At 47.0% G+C, this 23035-nt stretch overlaps 1 protein-coding gene across 3 annotated transcripts in view; it reads right to left on the bottom strand.

Annotated features, from left to right (window-relative positions):
- The window catches only part of PACS2 (phosphofurin acidic cluster sorting protein 2), a 78638-nt gene that overhangs the window by 34025 nt on the left and 21578 nt on the right, over positions 1 to 23035 (bottom strand). For 2 of the 3 annotated variants that reach the window (XM_074151235.1, XM_074151234.1), the window contains exons 2-8: positions 15168 to 15255; positions 11754 to 11843; positions 7670 to 7795; positions 5246 to 5408; positions 4116 to 4189; positions 3286 to 3366; positions 918 to 977 (exon numbers count right to left, since the gene is read on the bottom strand). In XM_074151235.1, the coding sequence (XP_074007336.1) occupies positions 918 to 977; positions 3286 to 3366; positions 4116 to 4189; positions 5246 to 5408; positions 7670 to 7795; positions 11754 to 11843; positions 15168 to 15255 (682 nt within the window). The remainder of the gene's footprint in view (positions 1 to 917; positions 978 to 3285; positions 3367 to 4115; positions 4190 to 5245; positions 5409 to 7669; positions 7796 to 11753; positions 11844 to 15167; positions 15256 to 23035) is intronic. The other variant, XM_074151236.1, reaches the window with a different exon arrangement.

The following is a 23035-nucleotide window of genomic DNA, read 5'->3' as shown; positions in this document are numbered from 1 at the left end:
AAAAGTTGCCATGACACCTCCTGATTTGATACCCAAGCAGGTAGATATGACAAACGTCCACAAGAGGCGCCTGGAACCTGGACAAGGATCAGCTGCCACCCACACGCAAAGCCAAAGAGAACAGATCTCACACAAAACTTCCACAGGTTGTTTCAACACAAACACCAGAGCAAGCAGGCAGTTGTGCACAGTTCGGAGGTTGCTTTTTGAATGGCAGCTCCAGAGAAGCAGCAGCTCAGCTGGCTGAGACCTCAGCTATGAGTGCTGACTCCACTGAGCTAACTTGGGAAGAACAGCAAAGCTAACAGAACTGTTTGGAAGCATAAGGAAGTATGAGGAGTTACTCACTCACTCTTTCCCACAAGCCACAAAATCAGCACACAGACAGCCAATTGAGATATTAACTGCTTTTATATTAGATACTTAATGTTACACATGTTTCTTGGGTTCTGGATCTCTTTGATTTTCAGCTCTTACCAGACAGCTGACTCTCCTGTGGATCTGCATTCCCTATCCAAGTTTTTCTGTCCTGCCTGGCTGTTCTAGTAAGATGATCAAGCAGGCTGGGACTTAACTTCATGAGCAACATACACAGTTGACTACTTGCCTTTGAACGGGTCAAAGATATTTCAAAGCAGTCTGCAAAACTAATGGGTACACATGTGGTTGCCAAAATCTGGTTTTGATAAAACTCGATCTAGAAAATGTTTGATGACATTTTAAAGTCAGCCCTCAAGCCTCCATGCAAGGCCAGGGTGTAAGGAAAGGTCACATCCACTGCAGACTTGAAAACAAAATGAAGGGAACTAGGGGGAAACAGGAGAGTGTTCCTCTCTAGAGGAAGACTAAAGCAAGGTACATCAAGCAGTTAGAGGGCAACACACAAGACAGGAAGGCATACAGATTGAATTACTTACCTCATCAGACACTTTAAACCTCTTCAGCAACGCCACAACCTTCTGTTTGAAGTTTTGTTGCTGCAAGTCAAAGACACATTTACTTAAATAAAGCATTAAGTGAACTGTTTTCTCCCAGTCTACAAGAAGGCCAGACACGTCTGACACTGGTGCTCTAGCTGCTGCTTCAAATCAAACACACAAACCAAGCCTCTGCTGTTCTCATGTTGAAATTAGGTTTTCCAGACCTTTTTCTCCTGCATTACAACAAACCCAGCCCCACTCCACCAAGCATAATAAACCTTCTGGCCCTGATGGATAGCACATCACTCTTGGTTGGACACAGAGTGGATAACAAATTCTTTTAACCGCCAGATCACCTTCTGTACCTGTTTGATAAATTTCTGGCAAACGTTTGATAGTCAACTTTTCTGATTCTTAACAAGGGCGAGCCAACACTGGCCATCTACCCACTAACCCAAAGTAAAAATGTGTTTTCTACCAACTAAAGCACTGTTTTCCCAAGAACTTGCAGCTGATCCTCAATTTATTTGACTAGAGCACTGTAGAAAAGTTGTGGGACTTGTCCTTAGCACTCACCTATCAGAAAAATGCTTTCCAAATCTGATACCCATAAATCCTGGGCACAGCAGGCACCAAGTCCAAAACAACACAAGCCAAACTGCTGCACTTCTTTTGTATTTACTTGCCCCCAAGAGCTCGCTCTCTCTGGCTGGACCAAACAGCTGAGATTTGCCACAAGCTGCCCAGCCCTTCTTGTCGTCTGTCACTGACCAAACTAATATGCACACGCTGAAGAAAAAGAAGATAAGAAGGGCTCAGTTGTGACTGCTGGTACAGATCATTTGAGGTGTCATCCCTGTGTCAGGAGGAAAGGGAAGAGAAAATGGCTGGCACCAAGCCACTCAGTTGAAAAAGGTTGCTCACTTGCTGGCTCTCCTGTATCTCAACATGAGCTCTTCTTGCAAATACAACTGCCCGTTCCCACTCTGGCCTCAGACACTTCACACTGCCCCACACCTCCAAACCTAGCCCTTGAGCTCTGAACTCATATCCTGCAAGCTCCAACCACCTCCTAAACAGCTAAAGTTTAGGTGAAATCAATCTACCAAGTCTCAAACAAGACTCTCCAAAGACCACCCTATCTCTGTCTCCAATGCACGTGTGAGACAAAGACGTTCTCACAATAGTGAGAGTTGTCCTCTGGCTGAGGATGCCAAGCAAAACTGTCCATCACACAGATCACCTTGGATCCAGCACAGCAGTCTGCAGAGGGAGGACACACAGCATGCAGTAGCTAAGGTGACACGGCAAGAGCTGTTTGCTGGCCTGAATGGTTTGACAGTCAGCAGACAGGAAACCTGTTGGGTTTGGAGCTGGACTGATGTTAACTGGCAGCACCAAACTCAGTTTTGCACCAACTCCACACAGTGGAAATTCAGCATCAGTTTAGTGGTCCAGGCTAGAAATACATTATTCTTACTAAATGTAGGTTGCTTTTTTTTGTGCTGGCTGGTCACTGACACCTGAAAACAATACTACGGACACCAAGGATATGAACTAGCATGCTCCTGCTCTCGTACAGAGGGTCTTTTTAGTGGCAGATTCAGGTGAAAATGGGGTTTATTTCAGACCTTACCAAAACATGGATTTCAGAAATAGCCTCACAGGAGGCACAATGATCTCCAAACTCACTCTTAAGTCCAAAAAAGAAAACCTAGCCCATCCTTGTGGTTTTGAGTTGTCATCACAGACGTGCATAAACATTTGTGTAAGCAGAAAGCTGCATTATGGCGTGGTCAAGCACAAGTCACTGCTCCACACAGAAGTGCAGCTTTGCAGGCACACGCATGCTTGCTACGAGAGGGTGGATAGCTGCATGCAACTAGCCAAAGCCTTCAATATCCAGCCACTTCTTTTGCCTCAGCACCACATACATCACCCCAGGTTTATCCGTCAAGCTCCAGCCCCTGACCGAGCTACTTAACTTCGTTTTGACACCTTCCCACTGGCCTCTCCCATGCACAGCACAAACAGAAGAGCTTCCCTTCACTTAAAGCTCCTTTCAGGACTTACATGAGCATGGATCCTGCACTGGTTTCTTCACGGGGGTGAATTTCACACACTTAACATGATTTTTGGAGCTCCTTAACCTTGCAGCCAAAGGACACTCAAGACAGCACATACACACACCTAGGACAGCCCCAGCCCCTGAACTGGCTGCTTCTGGTAACTCTTCACATGCTGTGACCATGCCCCCAAGCTCTCTGCTGGGCCAGCATGTCTACTACTGCAGCTCCCATAAACCACATGCACTGTGCATCCTGACCAAACCCCATCAGTGTTAGTAAAACTAATTTCCACCGACCCTGGTTATGGACGTCGTTCTTACTATCGATCTCCGCTGTTTCTTGGGCTTCCCCAGCTCGTACTCATCATCATCCAAATCCTGAACAGAAAGAGGATTCCTGTGTTATCTTTGTGATTTGGGGACACATGAGCATTTAAGTGCTAAAAATGTTCCCTCTAGGAAGATGAACCTGTTGCTCTGTCTTCCAGGCTTTCAGCATTTGCCTTAATTGCAGTTATGATGGCAGAGGGAAAAAGGAAGTGAACCAGGCCTGCAGAGAGCCAGGAATAACAGCTTGGAGAAACAGAACAGCCCTAGTTCTACATGCAGTGAAGAAGGATAGTCACAGGCCCACATTTCATGGGTTCCTCTCTCCGTACACTCCAAAAGGTGGAAGGCAGGTGATGTCAGAGTCTGGAGGGAAGTAAGACCCAAACTCCAAAGCATCTCACATCTAGCCAGTGGGTCCTCCGTAAGGACCTATTTTGCAGCAAGTATTAAAGACTAAAGACCACAGCTGGGGATCTACTTGGGCTCTTTGAATCCAATCAGTATTACAGAAGCAATCAACTTCCGATGCCTTGACCGTTAAGTAGAGAAACACATAAGGATGCTAATGTTTTAGTGTTTAAAGGGAGCTCAAATCCAAACATGTGAACAAATAAATCACAGCATGGTGGAAGAAATGGACTATTGTGCAGGCCTTCTGCCACTGTAGCTAAACATTTGGTGACAGTCTCACACTTATGATTTAGCTAAAGAAACAGGCTTTTAGTTTCAAGCACAAGCTGAGAATGTACACAATCTACTGAAGCTCTCACAGGGAGAAGCCATGCCCTAAACAGTACCTGGCCCTGTACGGCATCATCACTGGCCTCCTGCTCAGAAGAGAAGCTCTCGTACTCTTCCTCGGAATAGTTGTCTGAAAGGGAAGGAAAGAGGGAAGAGATCCTGTGAAACTCCTTTAAGGTCAGGGGACAGTGTCATCTCAGGAGCAGAGAAGGCCAACTAACAGTCACAAATCAAGAAAGGAGGCACACAAGGAGATGCCTGCTAATTTATCTTCTATCTGTGCTAGAACCAGTGAGATGGGAACCACCTGGAGGTAAGGAACAAGGATAAACACATCTAATAGGAAGGAAGGACCAGCACACAGATAAGGCTCCTTGAAACACCATCCCCTTTTACCCTGGAAAGAACCACCTGGTAGACAGCAGCAAAAGGTTTCTCCACAAAGGAAATTACTTTTTTCACTAACGTGGGCATAACTGGCTTAAAGGAGCAAGTAAGACATGCCAGGAGAGTCTAAGTCCTTTACTGAAATGACTGTTCAGGTGAGCTGCCTGGCCTCAGGCAACAACACACAAGCACCTGCATGTCCTACCTTCAACAGCTCACTCTTCTAGCAGTGAGCAGAAGGCTGGTACCACATAAGAAGACTGTCACAAGTAGAAACCCAATGACTTCCCTATACAGTTCTCAACACCATGGATATACACTCATTAAACCAGGCCATAGCTCACAGCAAAACATATTGCAGGTTTGCAGGTCTTATCTAAGTTAGTTAGATTTATTGTAGAATAATCAAAGGAAAAAGAAGTTGGAAGAATAGCTGAAATGAGAATCTCCTGAATACAACACTGTTGGCCAGGTGAGAAGCTACAGATTCTCAACACACCCTCCAGTAATGCTGGAAGAGCATAGGCAAGAACACGGCTAACCCTTTCCAAATTACTCAGGTCTGGTGTAATATGCAGGAGAAGCTTTGACAATTCAATCCCCCACTCCTGTGACACTCCCTGCTCACACAGAAACAGGCTGGCAAAGTGAGTTTTCTTTGCATTAATCAGTTACAGACACAGCAACTTGTGCAAACCCGTTCTCATTTGTCCCAGGAAGCACCTAAGCCCAGGTCAGGTTTATCTCCAGCTAGTTCAGGAAGACACTGGTCCTCAGAGCATGTGGTTGTAACTCTTACCTGTAGACTTGATTTTCTGGCTGGCCTGCATAGTGCTGTCTTCATGGTCAATTGGCTGACTTGACAAGGAGAAGATCCAGATTTCTGCTACCTTCACTGCAGCCTCTTTGATGTTGCTGAAAAGGCTCAGAACCTGGCCACCTTCTGTTGGGTGCTGCATGACCTGGGACAGAAATTAAGCAGTAAAAATCTGCATTTAAATGTACTTAAACTTGCATCATTTGCATACTGCAAGAGTTATTTATGTTAATAGGGTTACTCCACATATCCAAGTACAGAAGAAAGGCAACACCCTGCAACTGCAGGAGCCACTTGCAGGCAATACACAGCGTTAGTTGAGATTTTATTTAACTACTAATGGAAGTGATAGAAGGAAAGAAAAAGCCTTCTGAGCTTGACAGTTGATTAGCTCATCCTTGAAGCACTATACTTGACTACCTCATTACTATGTATTTGCTTTCATGGCACAGTACTGATTTGAATTATCCAGTTACCAACCTTCTGAACACCTAATTAAGTAACTTAATTTTGTGTTAAATCCCAGCAGAAGAGCCAGTAAAGGCAAAAATTCTTGGTGAGATACAGATGCAAAGTGCTTCCTAAAGAAAAAACCATGCTCCAGAGAGCTGGCATCTGAATCTCAGAGGAGCTGCCCCCGCCCCAGGATAATGAAGCAGTGGGTCAAGAAAAACAAGACAACTGTGGAGGCAGAAGAACATCTCAGTATGGGTTTCTCCATCCTTTGCCTCTCACAGGGCTGTCCCCAGAACCTAAGACTTTTATTCTTTTCTGGCCCCACTGGAGTCAGAAAGTGCTTCCCCACAGCTGCACCTCAGCTTTCTAGTACACACCATGCTGCTTTGTCAGCTCCTCACATGGCTTTAAAATGACCCGAGCTGATGAGGAACATATGCCTCCCTGCTGTTAATCTCTGCTTAGACTCACAACTCCAATTCATTGCTTTGTTTCAACAGCGAAGAGAATTTTTTTTTTTTTAATAAATTTTAAGACATGCATCAGTGCTGTTTAGAGGTCATTATACTATAAACTCCAGGGAGGGGGGGCTTGTAAAATTTGTTTTCCTGAAGTCTTCAATTTCAGAAATATTACAGATGATCTGGAGAGCAATTATTTCCTAGCACTGTGAACCTTTGAAAATTTTTGACCTCCTAACCTCAGTCAGCTGACACTACAAGAAGACTTAAGAAAAACCACACGCAGCAGCAGCAAATGCCCAACACTTAGAAGTTCACTGATAGACCTAATTAATGAGCCCACATGTTTTCTGCCTTACAGCAGTATTTAATTTCCAGTTCTTAAACAAACCAAACACAGTACAAAAAAAAAAAAAAGTTAGCTGCAACACCACAAATCAGAATGTGGCCAATTCAAATGGGGAGTTCACCATTTACTTCAAGTCTAAGGGAAACTGAACTATGCACAAGGAGCGATCTTTATAATTAGTTGTTTAATATAGTAATAACTCACCATGGCATAACACTAGCTTATTTTGCTTGGAAATGATTTGTTGACAGAATGCGGTCTGATGAAAAATACTGGTGTTAAGCTGAACTTGCTACTGCTAAACCCATCTCTAAATACTCAGAAACAGAAACAGCAGAGATTAAACAGGGCATGAGATAACAAAGCATGGAGCTAACTGTTCAGAAAGCCTTAGTGAACAATTTATTCATACTTGATTCCAGCATTAATTTTCAGGTGTAAATCTGAAAATTTTATCACTTACCTCGCATGAATAGAACTCCACCCAAATTACCAAGAGCCATGAAATAAGAATTGCACAGGGTATTTCAAGCAAAATGATAGAAACTACCTGATTCTGAACTCTCACACAGTGGCACAGAGAAGAACAGCAAACCTTGCTTTAACTTGAATGTGGAGGCTTGCCCGAGTGACCCTATCTGTCCGTTCTGTACACATGAAACAACAAAACATTTTACACCTATGACTGGCCCAAGACAAATGCATGCATTAGTTCAACTGAATGCACTGCAACTTCTGCTGTTCCTTCCAGGAAACATGATACGAAAGAATATTTACTAGTTTTAAACTTATGCTCAAGTGTCCTGAATACAAAAGGGACTGTATTGTATTCAGGTGAAATGACCTGGACCTCCTAACTCCAAAAAAAATCCCCACCCAACAACAACAAAAAACCCCTCACAAGGTAATAAGCTTCATGAAACCTTTAGCTCTCAAGATATTATCCAGAAGATGTACAATATTATTACTCAGTAGTAAAATCTGTTTAAAATATTTCCTTGTGAATACTGATTACAGTTATTAAGACAGCTGTATGAAATCCTGTCAGGTACTTCTCAAGAAGCAAAGTGACAACACTGGGTTTAAAGAAAAGGAAAATGTCCACCTTTGTAAACAGAGATCATGTCAAATGCTTCTCACCTCAGCCATGTTGATAGACCCCACAGCCAGAGTCTTGTAGCCTAAAATGGTTCGGTTCTTGTACCGCTTCCGTCGCTGCAGCATGATCTGAAGCTTGTTGCCTTCTCTCTTCAAAAAGTGAGGGTACTGCGGTGGAAACACAATGGAAAAGTTTATTACGTCTCTTGACGTTATCTCCCAAGCTGCCTGCTTCACAAGTAAACTCTGTTCCTAGGGATTAACCCAGGGCTTTTAGAAGAGCTAGAGCTAACTCGCACTCAGTGGACAACCCTTCATTATCCCAAGCAAGCCTCCATCTCTGCCTGAACAGCTCAGCTCTTGCCTTTCACTTCCACAGCCAAGCACACTGAAAACGCGATCTGGGACGCAGAGGAGATGTTCAGCTTGGGAAGGACTGAGCCCAAGCCTGGTTCCAGAGAGATAAGCAGCCTCCAGGAGATGCTTTCCCCAGCAGTTAAACACAGGCTGCCTAGAAGTGGAGCCCCAGAGGTGTTGCCCAGGACACGGGCTGCCCCTGCAGACAGCATGCAGTGGCAGGGACAGCCAGGGACCCCCGCACTCTCAGCAGGACACAGCCTTCCCTCCAGCACACAGGTACTTTGCAGTGTTTGACCCTCTTACTGCGTACACTTAAGAGCCTATCGTGCTCTGAATGGCAAGTGGAGAGAGACACAGCTATGAAGAGGCCAAGGATTTGTTGATGCCTTTTTTGCTGAAGCACAGAGGCCTACAATGTGGTCACACGATGATTCTCTTCAGGATTATGTCGTTTCCTTCAGGCACATGGCTCTTGCAACTGTCAATATTTTCCAGAATTAACACAATCAAATTTCTATTGCTCAAAGTGTTTTTATTTTAGGTAGTTAAGAAAAATCCTGTCCTACTGCCAGGCTACATTGCAAAGACATAAACCTTTCCAAGACACATTCCATACAAGAAAATACATTCATTTACGTATCACTCAAAAAACTTCCCAAGAACAGAAAGGCTCTGAAGTACATGTTTTTGTTGTTTGTTTTTTTTTTCCCTTGGGACATTGTGAAAATAACTTCCTCCCTATCAAAATGTTTGATAAATACAAATGCTGAGTGCCACCAGAAACCCCGAGATATTAATTTGCAGTCCAGAGCAAGCCTGACTGCTATGCAGAGAGCTGGGAGCAGTGGCCACACAAACAAGCAGAATACTAATTAACTGATCACTCTGCAAGGGCGAGATCTGCTGTGCATCGTACAAGGAAGCGGCCCTGCAGAAGAGAGGAACAGCAGTCCACGTAATTAAAAGACAATCTCACAACACACCTGCATCCACACACAAATTGAGCCTGTGACTTTGCAGACATGCAACATCCCTAAACAAGGATGGAAAAAGTTACTGGGGGGGAAGAGGCAAGAGGGGCTCAAAAAGCCAGGAGGCACCTTTTGCATTCAAGTCTACCATCTCCCTGCCTCTGGGGCCCTTCCACATGTTGGAAGGGCAGCAGAGGAGAGGGACGTTTTGCTCTCAGCTCCAGGCACTTGGACCACACCAAGGCTGCCTAAGCACATGCCTGCAACTGAAGTCCAAAGTCACGCTTGGTCCCAGGCCAACTTGATTTCCATGTGTACAACTTTTCAGGGATTAAACTGGATGGCTCAGGTCCAGACGTGCAAGTTTCTGTTTTTCAAAGGTGTGCTGCCTGGCCATCTCTGATGAGCATTTACAGAGATTATAAAAGAAAGGTACAGAGAGACTCAGGCCACTCAGCTCCTCAGTTAAAAGCAAGGGCCTCTAGAAGAAAAGCCGAGCCATTTTCATAGAACAGACCAGCTATTTTTAACAGCAGCCATAGCTTATCAACTCTACAGAACAGTTTCGACCAAAACTTCTCAGTAATTGTCAGTCCATGAGAGACTGGGGAGGAAAACAGTTTGGCTTAAAATATTTGAAAACAAGATTTTTTGAGGAAGCACCAACCATGTCAAGGCACCTCCGAGGAGTGAGAAGAGGGGGCCATCATGCACACCAGAACAGTGAGAGTCAGAGCAAGACATTCTTTCTGAAGCCCTAGTGATGTAATTCCTTCCATCTGGAAAGGTGTATTAGATTAAACACAGGAATTAAGCACTCCAGAGAGCTGTGAAGCTGTGCTTGGAATATCTGGGGAATTTCATTTGATCCTGTGAAACCCACGGAGAGTCAGAAGCAGCAGCCATTCCAGCAGAAAGGTTGATGGTAGCTCACCTGCCAGAAAGTGAGCTGGCTACCACTGGCCTAGCCCTAGCTAGCAAGGTGTAACAGGATCAGGCACACCACCACTAATTCCAGTCTTATCCCAGCTGTGTAACAGAGCAACAGGAAACTCCTCCCTTGTGTTTGAGCAGAGGCCTGCCAGATGCAATGGGCTGCTTGCTGTTATGCCAGCCTGCACCATCACCTTTCCAGCTTAGATCTGGCAAGGAAATGCTCCGTGCAAAGGACAGGAATTTCACCCAGGAGAAGCAGCTGAGAGGGCGGTAACTGTGAAGATACAAGGGGCTGCACTTCCAGACAGCCAACACAAAGCCAGGCGTACAGTTTGAAGAGTTAATAGGGTGATATCGAGATACCAGCTGCTGCAAGACACTGAGACCTTTTTGCGCTGTGACATCCACATGCTTTTACTTTGTGGCCCATCACCACTCTCAAATATATCCCAGGCACTAAATTCAGACTGTATCTGGCTTAACCCACAGTTGTTAGCTAGGAGTAGCTCCCAGCTATCATCCAATTAAGAAACAATAGAAGCTGTCATAAAAATCGTGCTGTGCCATTTCAGGAAGTCTTCCCAGGCCTAACTGCATTGAAGACCACCAATCCTTCCTGGAGTCAGAGACCAGCAGCACATCTCTGCATTAAGCTTGCTCACCTCTTCTGAAGGCTCAGTGTCACAGACATTGCTCTCCCCTATTCTGGCTCAATTCCCAGCCCCCTCAGGGGAAATTGAGATAGGCAATGCTCTACATCCTGCTGCAGCACTGCTCTGAGTCCCAAAAAAACCCAAACATATTCCCAGTTAATTCCAAAGAGATCTGCAGAAATCTTTGCTCCTTGCTGACACAGGACTGGCAGAGGAAGACCTGGCTCATCTTACAGCTCTGCTCCCAACCACAGGAAAGCTTCAGGCCCAGGACCCAAGCATAGGTATTCCTGGCATGCAACTTTGTTATTCCTGCTCAAAAAGGAGGGGATGCAATGCTGCAATTAACTCAGTCTGTGGGCTACATCAGGACAGAACCAGAAGCATCAGCCATCTGTGTATCTCCCTGGGCAGTCGCAGGATTATCACCTGTCTGCAAAGAAATCTTATCTGCTTCAAGTCCGCACAGGTCTCAGAGTATCAACCAGTCTGTCTCACATCGTAACTCCAAATCAGAGGTTCACCTGTCCTATTCCTACTCCTGCCTTCAGCCCGCCTGATACTCCATGCCACCCCCCATGGCTGCCCCTCTCCAGCGCCCACTCATAACGAAGGCAACAAAAGGCAAAAAAGAGTCATCCTGCTCTGCTCCAGTTCCTGCCACAGCCATAACACGAAGAGGACAGATGGCAGCAAAGTCCTCACGTTCCTGGGCTCCAAATACAGGATGCACAACAAGGAAGGTCTCTTAACACTGCAAACCAGCACCCTGCTCCAGGTCCTTAATGCCGAGAGGCAATTCAGACAGATTTGTGTTGTTGAGCTGAGGACATGCAAACTGAAGCTAGTGTCTAACCTGCCTGTTACTCCTAGACCAGTCAGGATTAGAGACCTGCCTTCCATGATGCAGGGCTGGCCCCAAGAACAATTCTAAGGGTTTATACAGCAGCCTTCTTATTGGGCTTCCCCCTCCCCAGATCTTGGAAGCATCTAGGCCATTTTTGCACAAATTCCCCACAGCTGACTGCCCAGAGATAAGCCAAAAGAGCTCAGATAGCTCTTCAGAAATGGTTGGGACAGCCTTAAAAACAAGCATCTCTGGCACTACTACAAGGATCTTCACCTCAGACCCACTACACACCTCTGCTCACTGCAAAGCGGCAAGACCAGCAAACACACATGCCCCAAGGCCATATCCCACCTTACCTGCAGCGAGAAGGTCAGCGCAAGCTCTGTCTCCACATGTCCACTCGGGGGCAATACAATCTCGTGAGACCGTAGGATGCGCTTGGAGCCCTGTACAAAAACAAAGTCCATCGGGTGAATTCCCCAGAAGCCAGCACTTACATCCCACTCCAGTCCTAGTTACTGAAAACCAGGAAACACTGTCAAGGACTACCACAGAGAAAGTGAACGGATGCATCTGACCTTGCACTTCTGTGAAATATTAATGAGATGAAAGGCAGTTATTTGACTAATAAAGATTTGGGCATATTTACTGTCTCTAACTGCAACAAAGCAGCTTTTGTTCTGCCAAACCCCAGCATTCAAAAGCTATGAGTCAACCCCCACCCCTCAAGTTCAAGTCTCATATTTTTTACTTCAGCCAATAGGTACAAGGCTCATCATCTCCTGGGTTTGGAGGCTGCAGAGTGATGCTTAAATCTTCGGTGTTAGCCATGATGGACTGGTCTTTTCTTTTTGTGTGCTTACCCCTTCCTGGGGAAAGTGGAGATTTTAATCTGTTTAAACAAAGGTGAGTAGTTGGGGTTATAAAAGAAAAAAAATCTAAGCATCACAGTGGAGTCTGGAGACCTGAGAGTATTACAGGGCAACTCCAAACCAACACTGTGTTTGGGCTGCTGTGCACTAACCGAGCTACTGGGCTATCTACTGGGAGCATTTCATTTCAAGGAACGTTTCAGGGAAAACTAGCAGTCTGCCATGCTTTCCTGCTGCCTAGCAAATCCTTCTGCACTGTTCAAACACAGTGGCAAGTTTCAGAGGTCCCTGGCTCAATGTTCTGCTGAGGCTGCAGATCTGTCTTTGTCCAGACGGGCTCATCTCCCAGAAGCACCGAACTGTAGCTCTCAAAAAAGCAGCATCTGGGAAATCAGAGAAAGACTGGGGGGAGTAAACCCCTCCCAGCTACATCCAAAGGAAAATCTAGTCTGCCCATATCAGCCTCAAATAGCATCCTGAGATGAGAGAGAAGCAGAGGCTTGTTTACATCCCTTCCTCCCCAAACACATTGCTCAGGCAGCCAGAGCGAATGCTGTGATTTGCAGCGGTGCCTCAGCTCCTGCAAAACACAGTGCAGGCTCCTCTGTGGAAAAGCCGAGGTGCATAAGCTCCAGCGGATCAGAAGACAGATAGCAGAGCAGAGTGAGAAACCGAAGGGCTCCCCCCAGGAAAAGTAGCACATATGGAAGTAAAGCACAGCTAGCCTCACCGCTGGCAACAGCGGCATCTGTTCCGTTGGTGTAAAGCTCCTAATAGCAGCAATCTTGCTTTACTTGTTATGCAACTCGAAATCTAATGAAAGACCAAATATAGCTGCTTTTAAAAGACCAGAGCAGATAAGTAGAGCAGCGGCTCAGGAAATACAGTTGACAACTCTTTGAACATCACTGTTCAGGAGGCTGCAAGGAGACATGGGAAATGCAGGTAAGATGCTCTCATTAGGTCTGAATTCAGTCATCCCCTCTGGAAGGGCTCCAGTGCCTGACACCTCTCTCTCTCACAATCCCCCATACAAAGGCAGTGAGTCATTTGACGGAGATCATATATTTGATGATCCAGTACCACCAGCCTCAAACAATAGCCACGTCAGAAACCTGAGTGCTGGCAAATTAAGTGTCCCTGAAAGAGCTTGTCAGCGGCATCATAACCTGCAAGCTATAAAGGGTCTTTTAATAACAGGGCTTCAAATCTGCCTGTGTCTGAGAGAGTTGCAGGGCTATGGACCCACCATTAAACAACACATCACAAAGAAATATGGGTGCCGATTCAGCACATGGGACATCCAAGGTGAGGCACCCTCTGGGACAGCAGTCATTCCAGCCACTGTCACCTCTAGGTCAACTGGAAGGACAGATCAAAGGCAAAAGAAGGATGGCCTGGAGACGGGAGCTGCAGCCTGGGACTTGGCAGATGAGCACCCCAAACAGGGCAAGTCCTTCTGCCTTCCAGTTCTACAAGGATCTGCCTTGGTGTAGAAATGACCGCAGAAGAAGTGTTCAAGTCCAGTGTCTGACTGTGGCAAGGCAGATCACAACACGTACTCGAAGTAGACAAGAAAGTCCCATATGTTAAAACTCCCTCTGAACTTGCAGGCCTGAGGCAGTATTTCCAACCTTTTCACCCATAAAATGTGTAAGCAGTCAGCAGTAACCTGGACAGGAAAAGAAGGTTTTGCTCTAGTAAAAGCTACTGAATTCTCCAACCCAAGTCTGACATGATTTACACATAGATCATTCACTGACAAGCCTCAGGCCCTTACAGTGACGCATTCACTGTCTAGGAGTACAAACATATGGAAAGCTTTCAGCCCCGATAAGCAGTATCTGACAGCCTGGGAACCCACAACCGTGCTTCTTCCAAGGTTCCCATGAATTCAAGTGTGTAAAATGATTCCCTACCTTTCTGCTCCCTGCTGTGGGTGTGTGAACCCCGTCCAACAGAGAGACACATTTTTACCCCAGCTGGACTGTTCAGAAACATGAAAAATGCTGGTTAAATCCTCAGCCACGTGTTCTTGCACCATAGAGCCTTCATGATTTCAGTTTCCAAGGTAGATTTTGTGTGGTTTGACACAATCATCTCTCTGCAGGGGTTTTGCTGGGTCTTTATTTGAAAAGCAGCAGCTTTTCAGCATGGTTAATGGTATTTTTCTACTTATAGGTCTGCTAGGCTTTAACTCACTAAGTACTTGAGCGTTTGCAGTAGTGGGAGCACGTGAGCCAAACTGATGCTGTGACGCACTGTGGAACCGAGACCCCTTCCTTCCTAGCCTGCCTCCAGGCAGTGACCTACATGTAGCCACCTAATTAAATGGCACAGATGTATGCTGTAAAGTGGGTTATTTACCTAGGATGACAGCTGTATTTTATAGAAACAAATTAAAATGTACATGCATCCTACAAATCCACTGACCAGCACCTGGCTACAAAATGACTTGGACTCCTGGTAGCAGAGCTACCCACCAGCAGAGGAAAGCCCAGTCTCCAGACCCCCCCGACACCAGGACCAAGTTACCAAGATGTTCAGCCCTAAAGTGAGCTGAAGCATGTTAAATAGAGAACCAGGCTTGGATTTAGTGACAGCTCAGGAAGAAGAGGTGACAGCATATGATCTGTAAAGAGCATTTTTTACATTTTATCGAAGCTCATGCTGAGCCCTCAGCGAACAACATTCCTTGCTTACAACAGTGAAATTCAATAGGAACATGGGGGAAGGATCACAAGAGACTCTACACACACCCCAGAATGCCCTGATGTACTTGAGAAGAAACCCATGGCTGCAATGGACCCTAACATGGAGGTGAAGCTCAGTTTAGGCATCTGCCAGTATTTTTTCCCCAAGCAACACATTTAATTCTCAGAACTGAGCAGCAATTACCTGCATTTTGACAGCAATGACCCCAGAAATAAGCTCCTTATCCAATTCCTTTAAGACTACCAGTTTCTTTAATGTCAAGCTGCACAACCTGCAAACAGGAACAGAAGAGAAACAGTTACAATCATGCCTGAAAAAGGAAAAGCTCTGAACGGCTTTTACACACAGCAGTATCCCAGTTCGAGGGTGAACAGGCTCCGGGCATAAGCCACATACTGATACAGACATAAAGACAGCAGAAATACATGAGTCTTCCCTGGCTTTTCAGACTGAATTTCTGCAAACTTTCACAAATACAAGGAGGTGGACAGGAGGGACGTCTCTCTGTTTGATACAGGCCCACAGCCACATGAGAGCGCCCCACAGCACTTCCACCAACCACAGCCTGGGAACTCTTGCTCCGAGTCAGACCAAAAGCTTTAGGGTCAGAGGAATTAAATTCCAGCAATATAAAAGGACTGGGTCAGTCTAATTTTAAACTCGTCTACAAAGCTTTCCTAGATTGTTGCCTTTTTCATTTTCAGACTGCTGGCTCCCAAAGATCTCACTCCCACCTCCTCTTGTCAACCCACGCATTCTCCTCCTCACCCCCAAACAAAAGTGCTAGCAAGTGGCTCAGGCATCTCTAATGGGAAAGGGAAAAAAAAAAAAAAAAAAAGAAAGAAGGAGAGGACTCAATCGGTGCCCTCTGGCCCTGGCGTTCACATGCCACACATACGCAAGTAAATCACATTCTTTACCCAGGCAATGCTACATTGTTCTGGTTAAAGCTGTTTGCACTTCTGCCTCCCAGCACAGAGAGCTTGGGAGGGGATGAAGTTTGGCCTAGGTGCAGCTGAGTTGAGGTTCTGAGGTAATGGGACCACAGTATTGGCACTGTCACAATTTCACAAAAGTTACTACCAGCTGGTGTAATCAAGAAAGCATGCCCAGAAACAAACTTCAAGGAAAGATAAACCTGAAGCAACGGCAGCTTAGGCTTGAGGAAAGCAGGGGCCAGGGAAAGCTACCGGGTGGGCTCTAGTGACTAGACATCATCCGTCACTCTGGCCAGGAGCCAGCACGGCCTTTGTGTCAGATCCCTACCCCACGGCATGGGCAGCTTTGGCCTCTGCCATGGGATGTTAGCAAGCCTCAGCATGGCTCCTCTGAAACCTGCTGCAGAGCTCTTTCTTCCAAATAAAGTGCAACTGTTCATGAAGGGGCCAAGTCCAGTAGTAGACAGGAAGGGAAGAGGAGCTGATGCTGGATTTTGGTCAACGCTCAAGGCAGCAGCAGCACAAGTGCTGCTGACTGAAGCCTGCACTTAAACTACAGGACTCCACACTGGTGCCAGGAACCCGACAAGCCATCACCGCAAGGGCGACTTGTACCTCCACCACCTTCTTCACCACAGTGGGAAGCTGAAACATTGCTTTGCTGCAGCACCTGAAGGTAGACATGATCAGCCTGGGTGCAAAGCCGGAGGAGGGACGCAGCTAAAGGCTCTTCCCCACAGTAGCAGCAGCAGACGTTGAAGCCTGGGGCTCTGCCCGAACTCTGTCCTCTCGTGCAGAGCAAGGAACAGGGAAGAGCCCATCTTAGCTCTTATGGTCTTCACTCAAGCAGCTCTCCAAACATGCCCTTGCCAGCCTCTTCTCCACCCCAGCCCGTGCTATTTGCTCTCCCTGCTCATTTGCAAAGCACTGGTTCCTGCTATCAGTGTCCCTCCCCCTCTCCCCCCCCACAAAAAAAAAAGAGAGAACTAAAAGCTCTCTCCTTTGCAGAGTTCTGCATCAGAAGACAGCACAGCCAGAGATGCTATAGAAATTACAAGGAAGGTGGAAAAACTGGGCCTGCCTGGGCCTCCGTTCCCTTCTGTCACACCACCAGCAGATAGATGTGTGCGGTGTCATGGAGACAAAGGTGCCAGAGAAGGCGAGCCTGGAGGCACTGGGTGCGGGAGCAGGGAGGGCAGAAGCGGGCAGGACAGCTGTAGCTGCTGCCGGGCTGGTGGAGGGGGAACCAAGCAGGCTTTCACCTGGGGGAGAGCCTCCCCCTGAGCAAAGCAGGCACCTGGGGAAGCGGGAAAGCACAGGCCAGCGCGTTCAACTGCAAACATAAGTGTCCCCGTGCACTGGAAGTCAGGGGAGGCTGCATCCTTCAACCCAGAGCGCAGGAGAGGCCGCCGGGTTTCCCTGTGTGTCCTGAACAAACCGGCGCGCACAGACACACACGGCCACTGCTGCGAGGCAGCCGGGCCAGGGCCCGGATGAGGGAGGCTGTGGTGCTGTTTATTTTCTTTGTCAGGCTGTAGCTGGAGGACAATCGCGCTGGGCTTGCCAAAACCCACAGAGCTCAGGCCGGTCAGGTGCTGCGAGCAGAGGTAGGACAACACACTGGCATTGTCTCGGCTGACAGGCAAGGAACAAAGGCCTTTTCTCTCCGGCCCCGAGCTCGAGGATGAAAAAGGTACGGGAAGAAACAATGGTGTTCTCAGCACACACAGGCAGAGCACAAGGAGGGCGTTCTGTTCTCCGCCGGGCATTCCTTCAATTCATCATTTATGAGCTTTGATCAAGCCCTGTGGAGCACTTGCTGCTTGGAAAAAAAATTAAAAAAAAAAGAAGTAAAAGCCTCTTTTACAGCCATCAGAAAAACAAAAGCAGTTAAAAAAGACATGGGATGCATCTGCTTTCTTTATCCTTCATTGCTGGGCTGCTGGTACTAAAAGGCGCTTCACACAAACAACAATGAAATGTTTATATTCTCCATTGCGGGGGGAGGGGAAATAAAATCAGAGTTTAAATACCACCAAATAACTCTTACCCTCAACATACTTATTGTTCTGCATCTTCTGTCTAAGTTTGCAGCCTAGAAATCAAAGCAACCTCCAGAATACATGGCAGAAAGAGGCTGTACCTTACTCAAGTTATCGTGAAAAGGCATATTCCAGCGTGTCACTGCGTCCAGAGCCAGCGTGGTGCCCCTGCTACCAACACAGGAATCCTGAACCATTCACACCCACAGGTACGGCAAGGATTTGTCTGCCGTAACTGCCTCTGATAACGGCGGCACCTCCTTCCATACGCTTATCTTTTGCCTAGATTTTGTTGTACTTCCATCAAGTCTCAGGCATCAGGAAATAGACCGGTCTCACAAAACATTTCTATCAATGAGCCTGTTAATTTGCAAGTTTCACATACATACATATTTGATCTCTGTGAACACAGCTCAGGTCTGGAGTTGAAAGAGCCCAAAGTATTTGGAGTGGTCTATAAAAAGCCTGGGACTGCAATACAGGAGGCGCGGGCAAACACTTCCTTTGCATGTTTGTTTCGGCATTGACCTGTGGTTGCATATGGGGAGTTAAGCTAGCAAAAGCACTACATTAGCCAAAACAGCGTTAAACAAGGGCAACGGAAATCTGAGCGCCAAGATTTCCACCCTTTTTTGAAGGTTCACAGTAGATCTCCCTGCTAGGAGCACAGCTGGGTCCCACACAGCAGCGGGCAGTGCCTGCGGAGGAGCTCACGTCCCCTCCGGTCACACACATCCCCCTCACGTCCAGGAGGCACGAGGTCCATGGCTGACCCCGTTCTCAGGTTAACAAATCATGAGCCAGCTTAATGCGTTCCACAAGAATAAAACTCTTCTTCTTTTTACATCACTGCTGCAAGAATGCAGTTTTAAAGAGGAAACCTGGCCCTGGCCCAATGGTTTTGACTCGCCCTGCTAATGCAAGTTGTGCTGAATAGCTTCATCACGAGCTCTTCGCTCAGGGAGGCAGTTATCTGAAAAGAACATAACATTTCGGTAACCGAGATCCAGCAAACATGCCCAGAACAGCCAAATAAAGTGTCGCATTCTTTACTCACTGGATGTTTTGCTTTTGCATCCCTCCGAGTAGGAAGATCAGGAAAATAAACTCCCTCCAAGAAAGAGTCTGCCTCGCTGAATTAAATGTCTGTGTCTCCACAGGGAGCACAGTAATTGCACTGAGACCTCGCTCACGCAGAGACAGTCGAATCAACAGGAAGGAAAAATTAAAAATTAAAGACCTGTATTTTAATTAAGCCCCATAGAAGTCAAGAATAATAACAGATGCATCCACAGCTATGGGGGACTCCAAGTGCAAGACGAGAGCTGGGGCATGAAGACTCTAGCTCACTACACAGATACCCTTTGTCCAGGCTAAAAGCTGCGAAGACATTGTTCCTAGAGAAAACATTTCATGCCAGGAGCACTCTCCTCTGAGGTCTGTAAGCCTCAAGCAGCCAATGGCTGTAGGGAAAGAACTGGTCTCCATTTGGTCACTGGACAGTTTCACCTCACCCACGTTATTTCAGCATTTCAGGACCACAAGTAGCCTCCTACCTCGATGCTTTCAACCTCAACTTTGAGTGTTTTGCTCCGAGCTGACACTACACGCAAGTCAGGCCGAAAATAAATTGCAAGCCACTTGAAGGAGAAGTGGAGGGAGACACCCGCCTACACACACACTTGCCCAGACAAACAGAGCCATTCTGCGCATAGCTACAGGGGCGCCTGTGCAGGAGAGGCCGGAGCGAGAAGCCATGCACAGCATTTTTCAGAGACAGCTGCTTAAGTAAGGTACGAACGCGTGCAGCACACAAACAGCCAACTGCACAAGCAGCTTCTTACGCCTGCTTCGCCTATGCCCAGGGAGGGAAGGACAGCACACGGATGTACTCATTGCTGCACTCACACACTGAGGGCATGGCTCTGCGCTGGCCTGGGAGAGTTAGCTTGGGGAGAAAACGGGGGAAAAGAGCTGTCCTCTAATGTCACTAAAGGATCAGAGTGGGGCCTCCCGGGAAGGAGATCAATGGTAGAAGCCACAGGAAGAGTGCTTCTTCACTTTCCAAAGTTTATGAGGTAATTCTCTCAAAATTACCTAATCTCAGTCCCATTCTCAGGTAAACTCCAAAGCAGGAACAAAGTCAACGAGGAGACAGAGGTCAAGCGCCCCAATTTCTGTCATGCCAGAAACGTAACCTGAGCAATTTACAAAGCATAATGGTCCTCTATTAACCTCTGCTTACTTCTCCTTCGTTCACACTTACCAGCAAGCTAAACGGCAACCTTCAGCCAGCTGTTTCGGTTACAGAACCATTCAAATAAGCCTTAAGAAGCCAGGAAACAATTGCAGAACAAGTATTTTCATTGTTCTTATTCTCAAGGATCTTGAAATCCTCTTCCCAGCATTAATACAAAGAATTAAGCTCTTAAGATTCTAGAGACTAAGATCCACAGAAGCGCTGTAGCAAGCAGGTCTTGTTCAGACAGGTAAGAGGATGGCAGCTTATTTTACGCAACAGGCTCTACCCAGGACCTCACAATGACACACACGCACAGCCAGACACCATCCCTTTACAGCCAAAATACTGTCCTACTCACTTCAAATATATTGCAGACACACCTGCTACAAACTGAGCATGCAAAAAGGGGTGGGAGCGTCAAAATTTTGCAGACCCACAACATTTTGAAAAGATCCTAGAATTCTGCATGGACACATTTGCTATTTGAGGAGCAACATGCAGTTAATATGACTGAGGATTAAAGTGCATCCAAGTTTAGATGCTCTAATCCACCGTATCAGTTGGAAAATGCTGAGTTACGACTTACTTCAATGGGCCAAGACATTGCTGGATGGGTCTAGGGGCTTCACCCAAGGCAGAAAGGGATCAGGATCCCTGCAAGTCAGATAACTGGCTCACAAAACAGAGCACATCTCACCTCTTAACGCTTCAGTAGTCTGGCAAGGAAGGGGCACTACTGAGGCACAGCGACGCTGGCGAAACCCACAGGGGTTAATGTTAAGTCTCCACAGCTCCACATACTCTTCAGGTAGCCGAGCAAAACTTTTTGTGCAAGCTGGCAGTTGTGTCACACCATGTTCTGACTACCTAGCTGAGACCCGATGTATTCCAAGTCACACTGGCAGGAAATCAGCCTGTCTGTCACCAACTGCTTACCTCCCAGGTACGTGCTCTGAACTGTGCTACTGAGAAACAGCAGCATTCCCTCCCTTTAAGAAGTCGTTTCAGCAAGAGCTGAAGCAGCTCTCTTCAAACATTTGTTGACCTCAGTCGAGATCTCAGCTCTTGCACACACTGCTATACATTTGGCTTCTCAGTCTGCACTTTGATGTTTTCAAAGCCCTTTACAGGGTGACTTAAACGGGAAAAAAGACAAAAAGCAGCGATTAGGTCTGTTTCTCAGGCAGGCAATAGAGTGCAAAGGAGTTAGACAAACTTACCTATACGTTCACACCACACTGCCTGCAAAGCCAAGCACAGGCACAAGTCTAGTTAAATACACCTCTCCTGGCTTGCCTCTTTCAAACCCAGCATCCAGAACACCAGGACTGCACAGCATCCTGACACCAAAGTGAGCATCAATGAGACAGCCTATGGTACTGGTGGGTCAGGTTTGACCAATGTTTTTGAAGTTTTGAGGCAACAGGAAGGTGTTTTATTAGCTTTAAAGACTGAAGTCAGCAAATAAGGAAAAGCTGATTCATGGTTAAGGCTCCTTTGACAGACTGTCAGGACCACACTTTCCACATTACAGATGACACAAACACATCTGATATTTGTTGTATTAATTTAGTAGTAGCTGGAGTAACAAGAGGCACCACCCTCAAGGAACAAGCAGCAAGATGGAGACAGACCAGGCACAGCCACATCCATCTGACCAAAGGCCGGTGGTAGCTATGGATCGAACAAGCCAGCACAAGATACCCACGTGCTGCAGTACAGCCTCTCACCCAGAAAGCCTCGCAGCACTCAAATGCCAGTCTCCTATTTGAGCACCTGATGAGAGCAGTCAAAGTAGCACATGTCAGGGAGGGGGAGCCTTTAGGATGTGGACTGGTCAAGCCGTTTCTGTAGTGAGGGCTTCATTTCTCAGCTAGACAGCAACAAAACAAAGGCACAACCCACTAAGCTTACGCGAGCCAGCCAGGGTGGAGGGTGGCTCCCCACCACATGCCTTACAGATTGGCGCAAAAGCATATACACAAATGAGCAAACGAATCACGCCCCAAACCAAAATGAGACTCTGGGAACGCAAACACAAATTGGGGATAGGGGATAAAGAAGTGAGATTTTCAGCTGGAACAAACCCAGCAGCCCTCCCCTCCCTGGCTCATTCCTTCCTTATGCAACCTGCCTTCTCCTCACTGGCCCCCTGCCCCAGACAGCAATGCTTGTCACACAGCAGGCTGATCGCTGGGATCGGCTATTCCAGGCATGCTATGGGAACGCTCTGCCTGCCTGCCAGGAGCCATTCCCATCTGCCCCTGAACCCTCTGGGACTAGTGGGAGCTGCACAATGTAGCCAGCAGAGGAGAAGGACCATCAGAGCTAAAGGCTTCCTGATCTGTTCACAGCTTGCCGCAAAGCACGGAGCAGCACATCTCTGCCTTCTTTTGTATCAGCATTTCCCTGCCAAGCTGACAGAGCTGCAGTCGGCTGCAAGGACAAAGACAGCACCCAGCCTTTCAGCACACACCCCAGGAAATCCTTGCTCTGTTACAGGCACCACTCAGTGAGATGAAAGGGTTAAAGAAAATGCCTCAAGGCACATGTTTTCTCCAGCATGTGCCTTGCCTGGATGATAACCCTCACTCTCTCCCCTGCCCTCCCCCTCCGCCACATCCATGCCTCAACCCGGAGCACAGCATCCCCAAACGCAGCAGCAGCATCAGGTTGGGAGCTGTAACATCTCCACAGCAACTGGGGATGTCACAGCCCGCACGTGACCAGCTCCCTGCAACAAATGAGACCAGCTCCTCTGACAGCCTGCTTGTTTCTCCTCACTCCCCTCCAGAGTAGTCTCATGGCAAATGCTCCTTCACTGCTGTG

The sequence above is a fragment of the Numenius arquata genome, chromosome 8 (assembly GCF_964106895.1).
Source record: "Numenius arquata chromosome 8, bNumArq3.hap1.1, whole genome shotgun sequence".
Classification (NCBI taxonomy): Eukaryota; Metazoa; Chordata; class Aves; order Charadriiformes; family Scolopacidae; genus Numenius; species Numenius arquata.
Note: the sequence above shows the minus strand (reverse complement) of the source record. Positions and strands in the feature narration are given on the sequence as shown.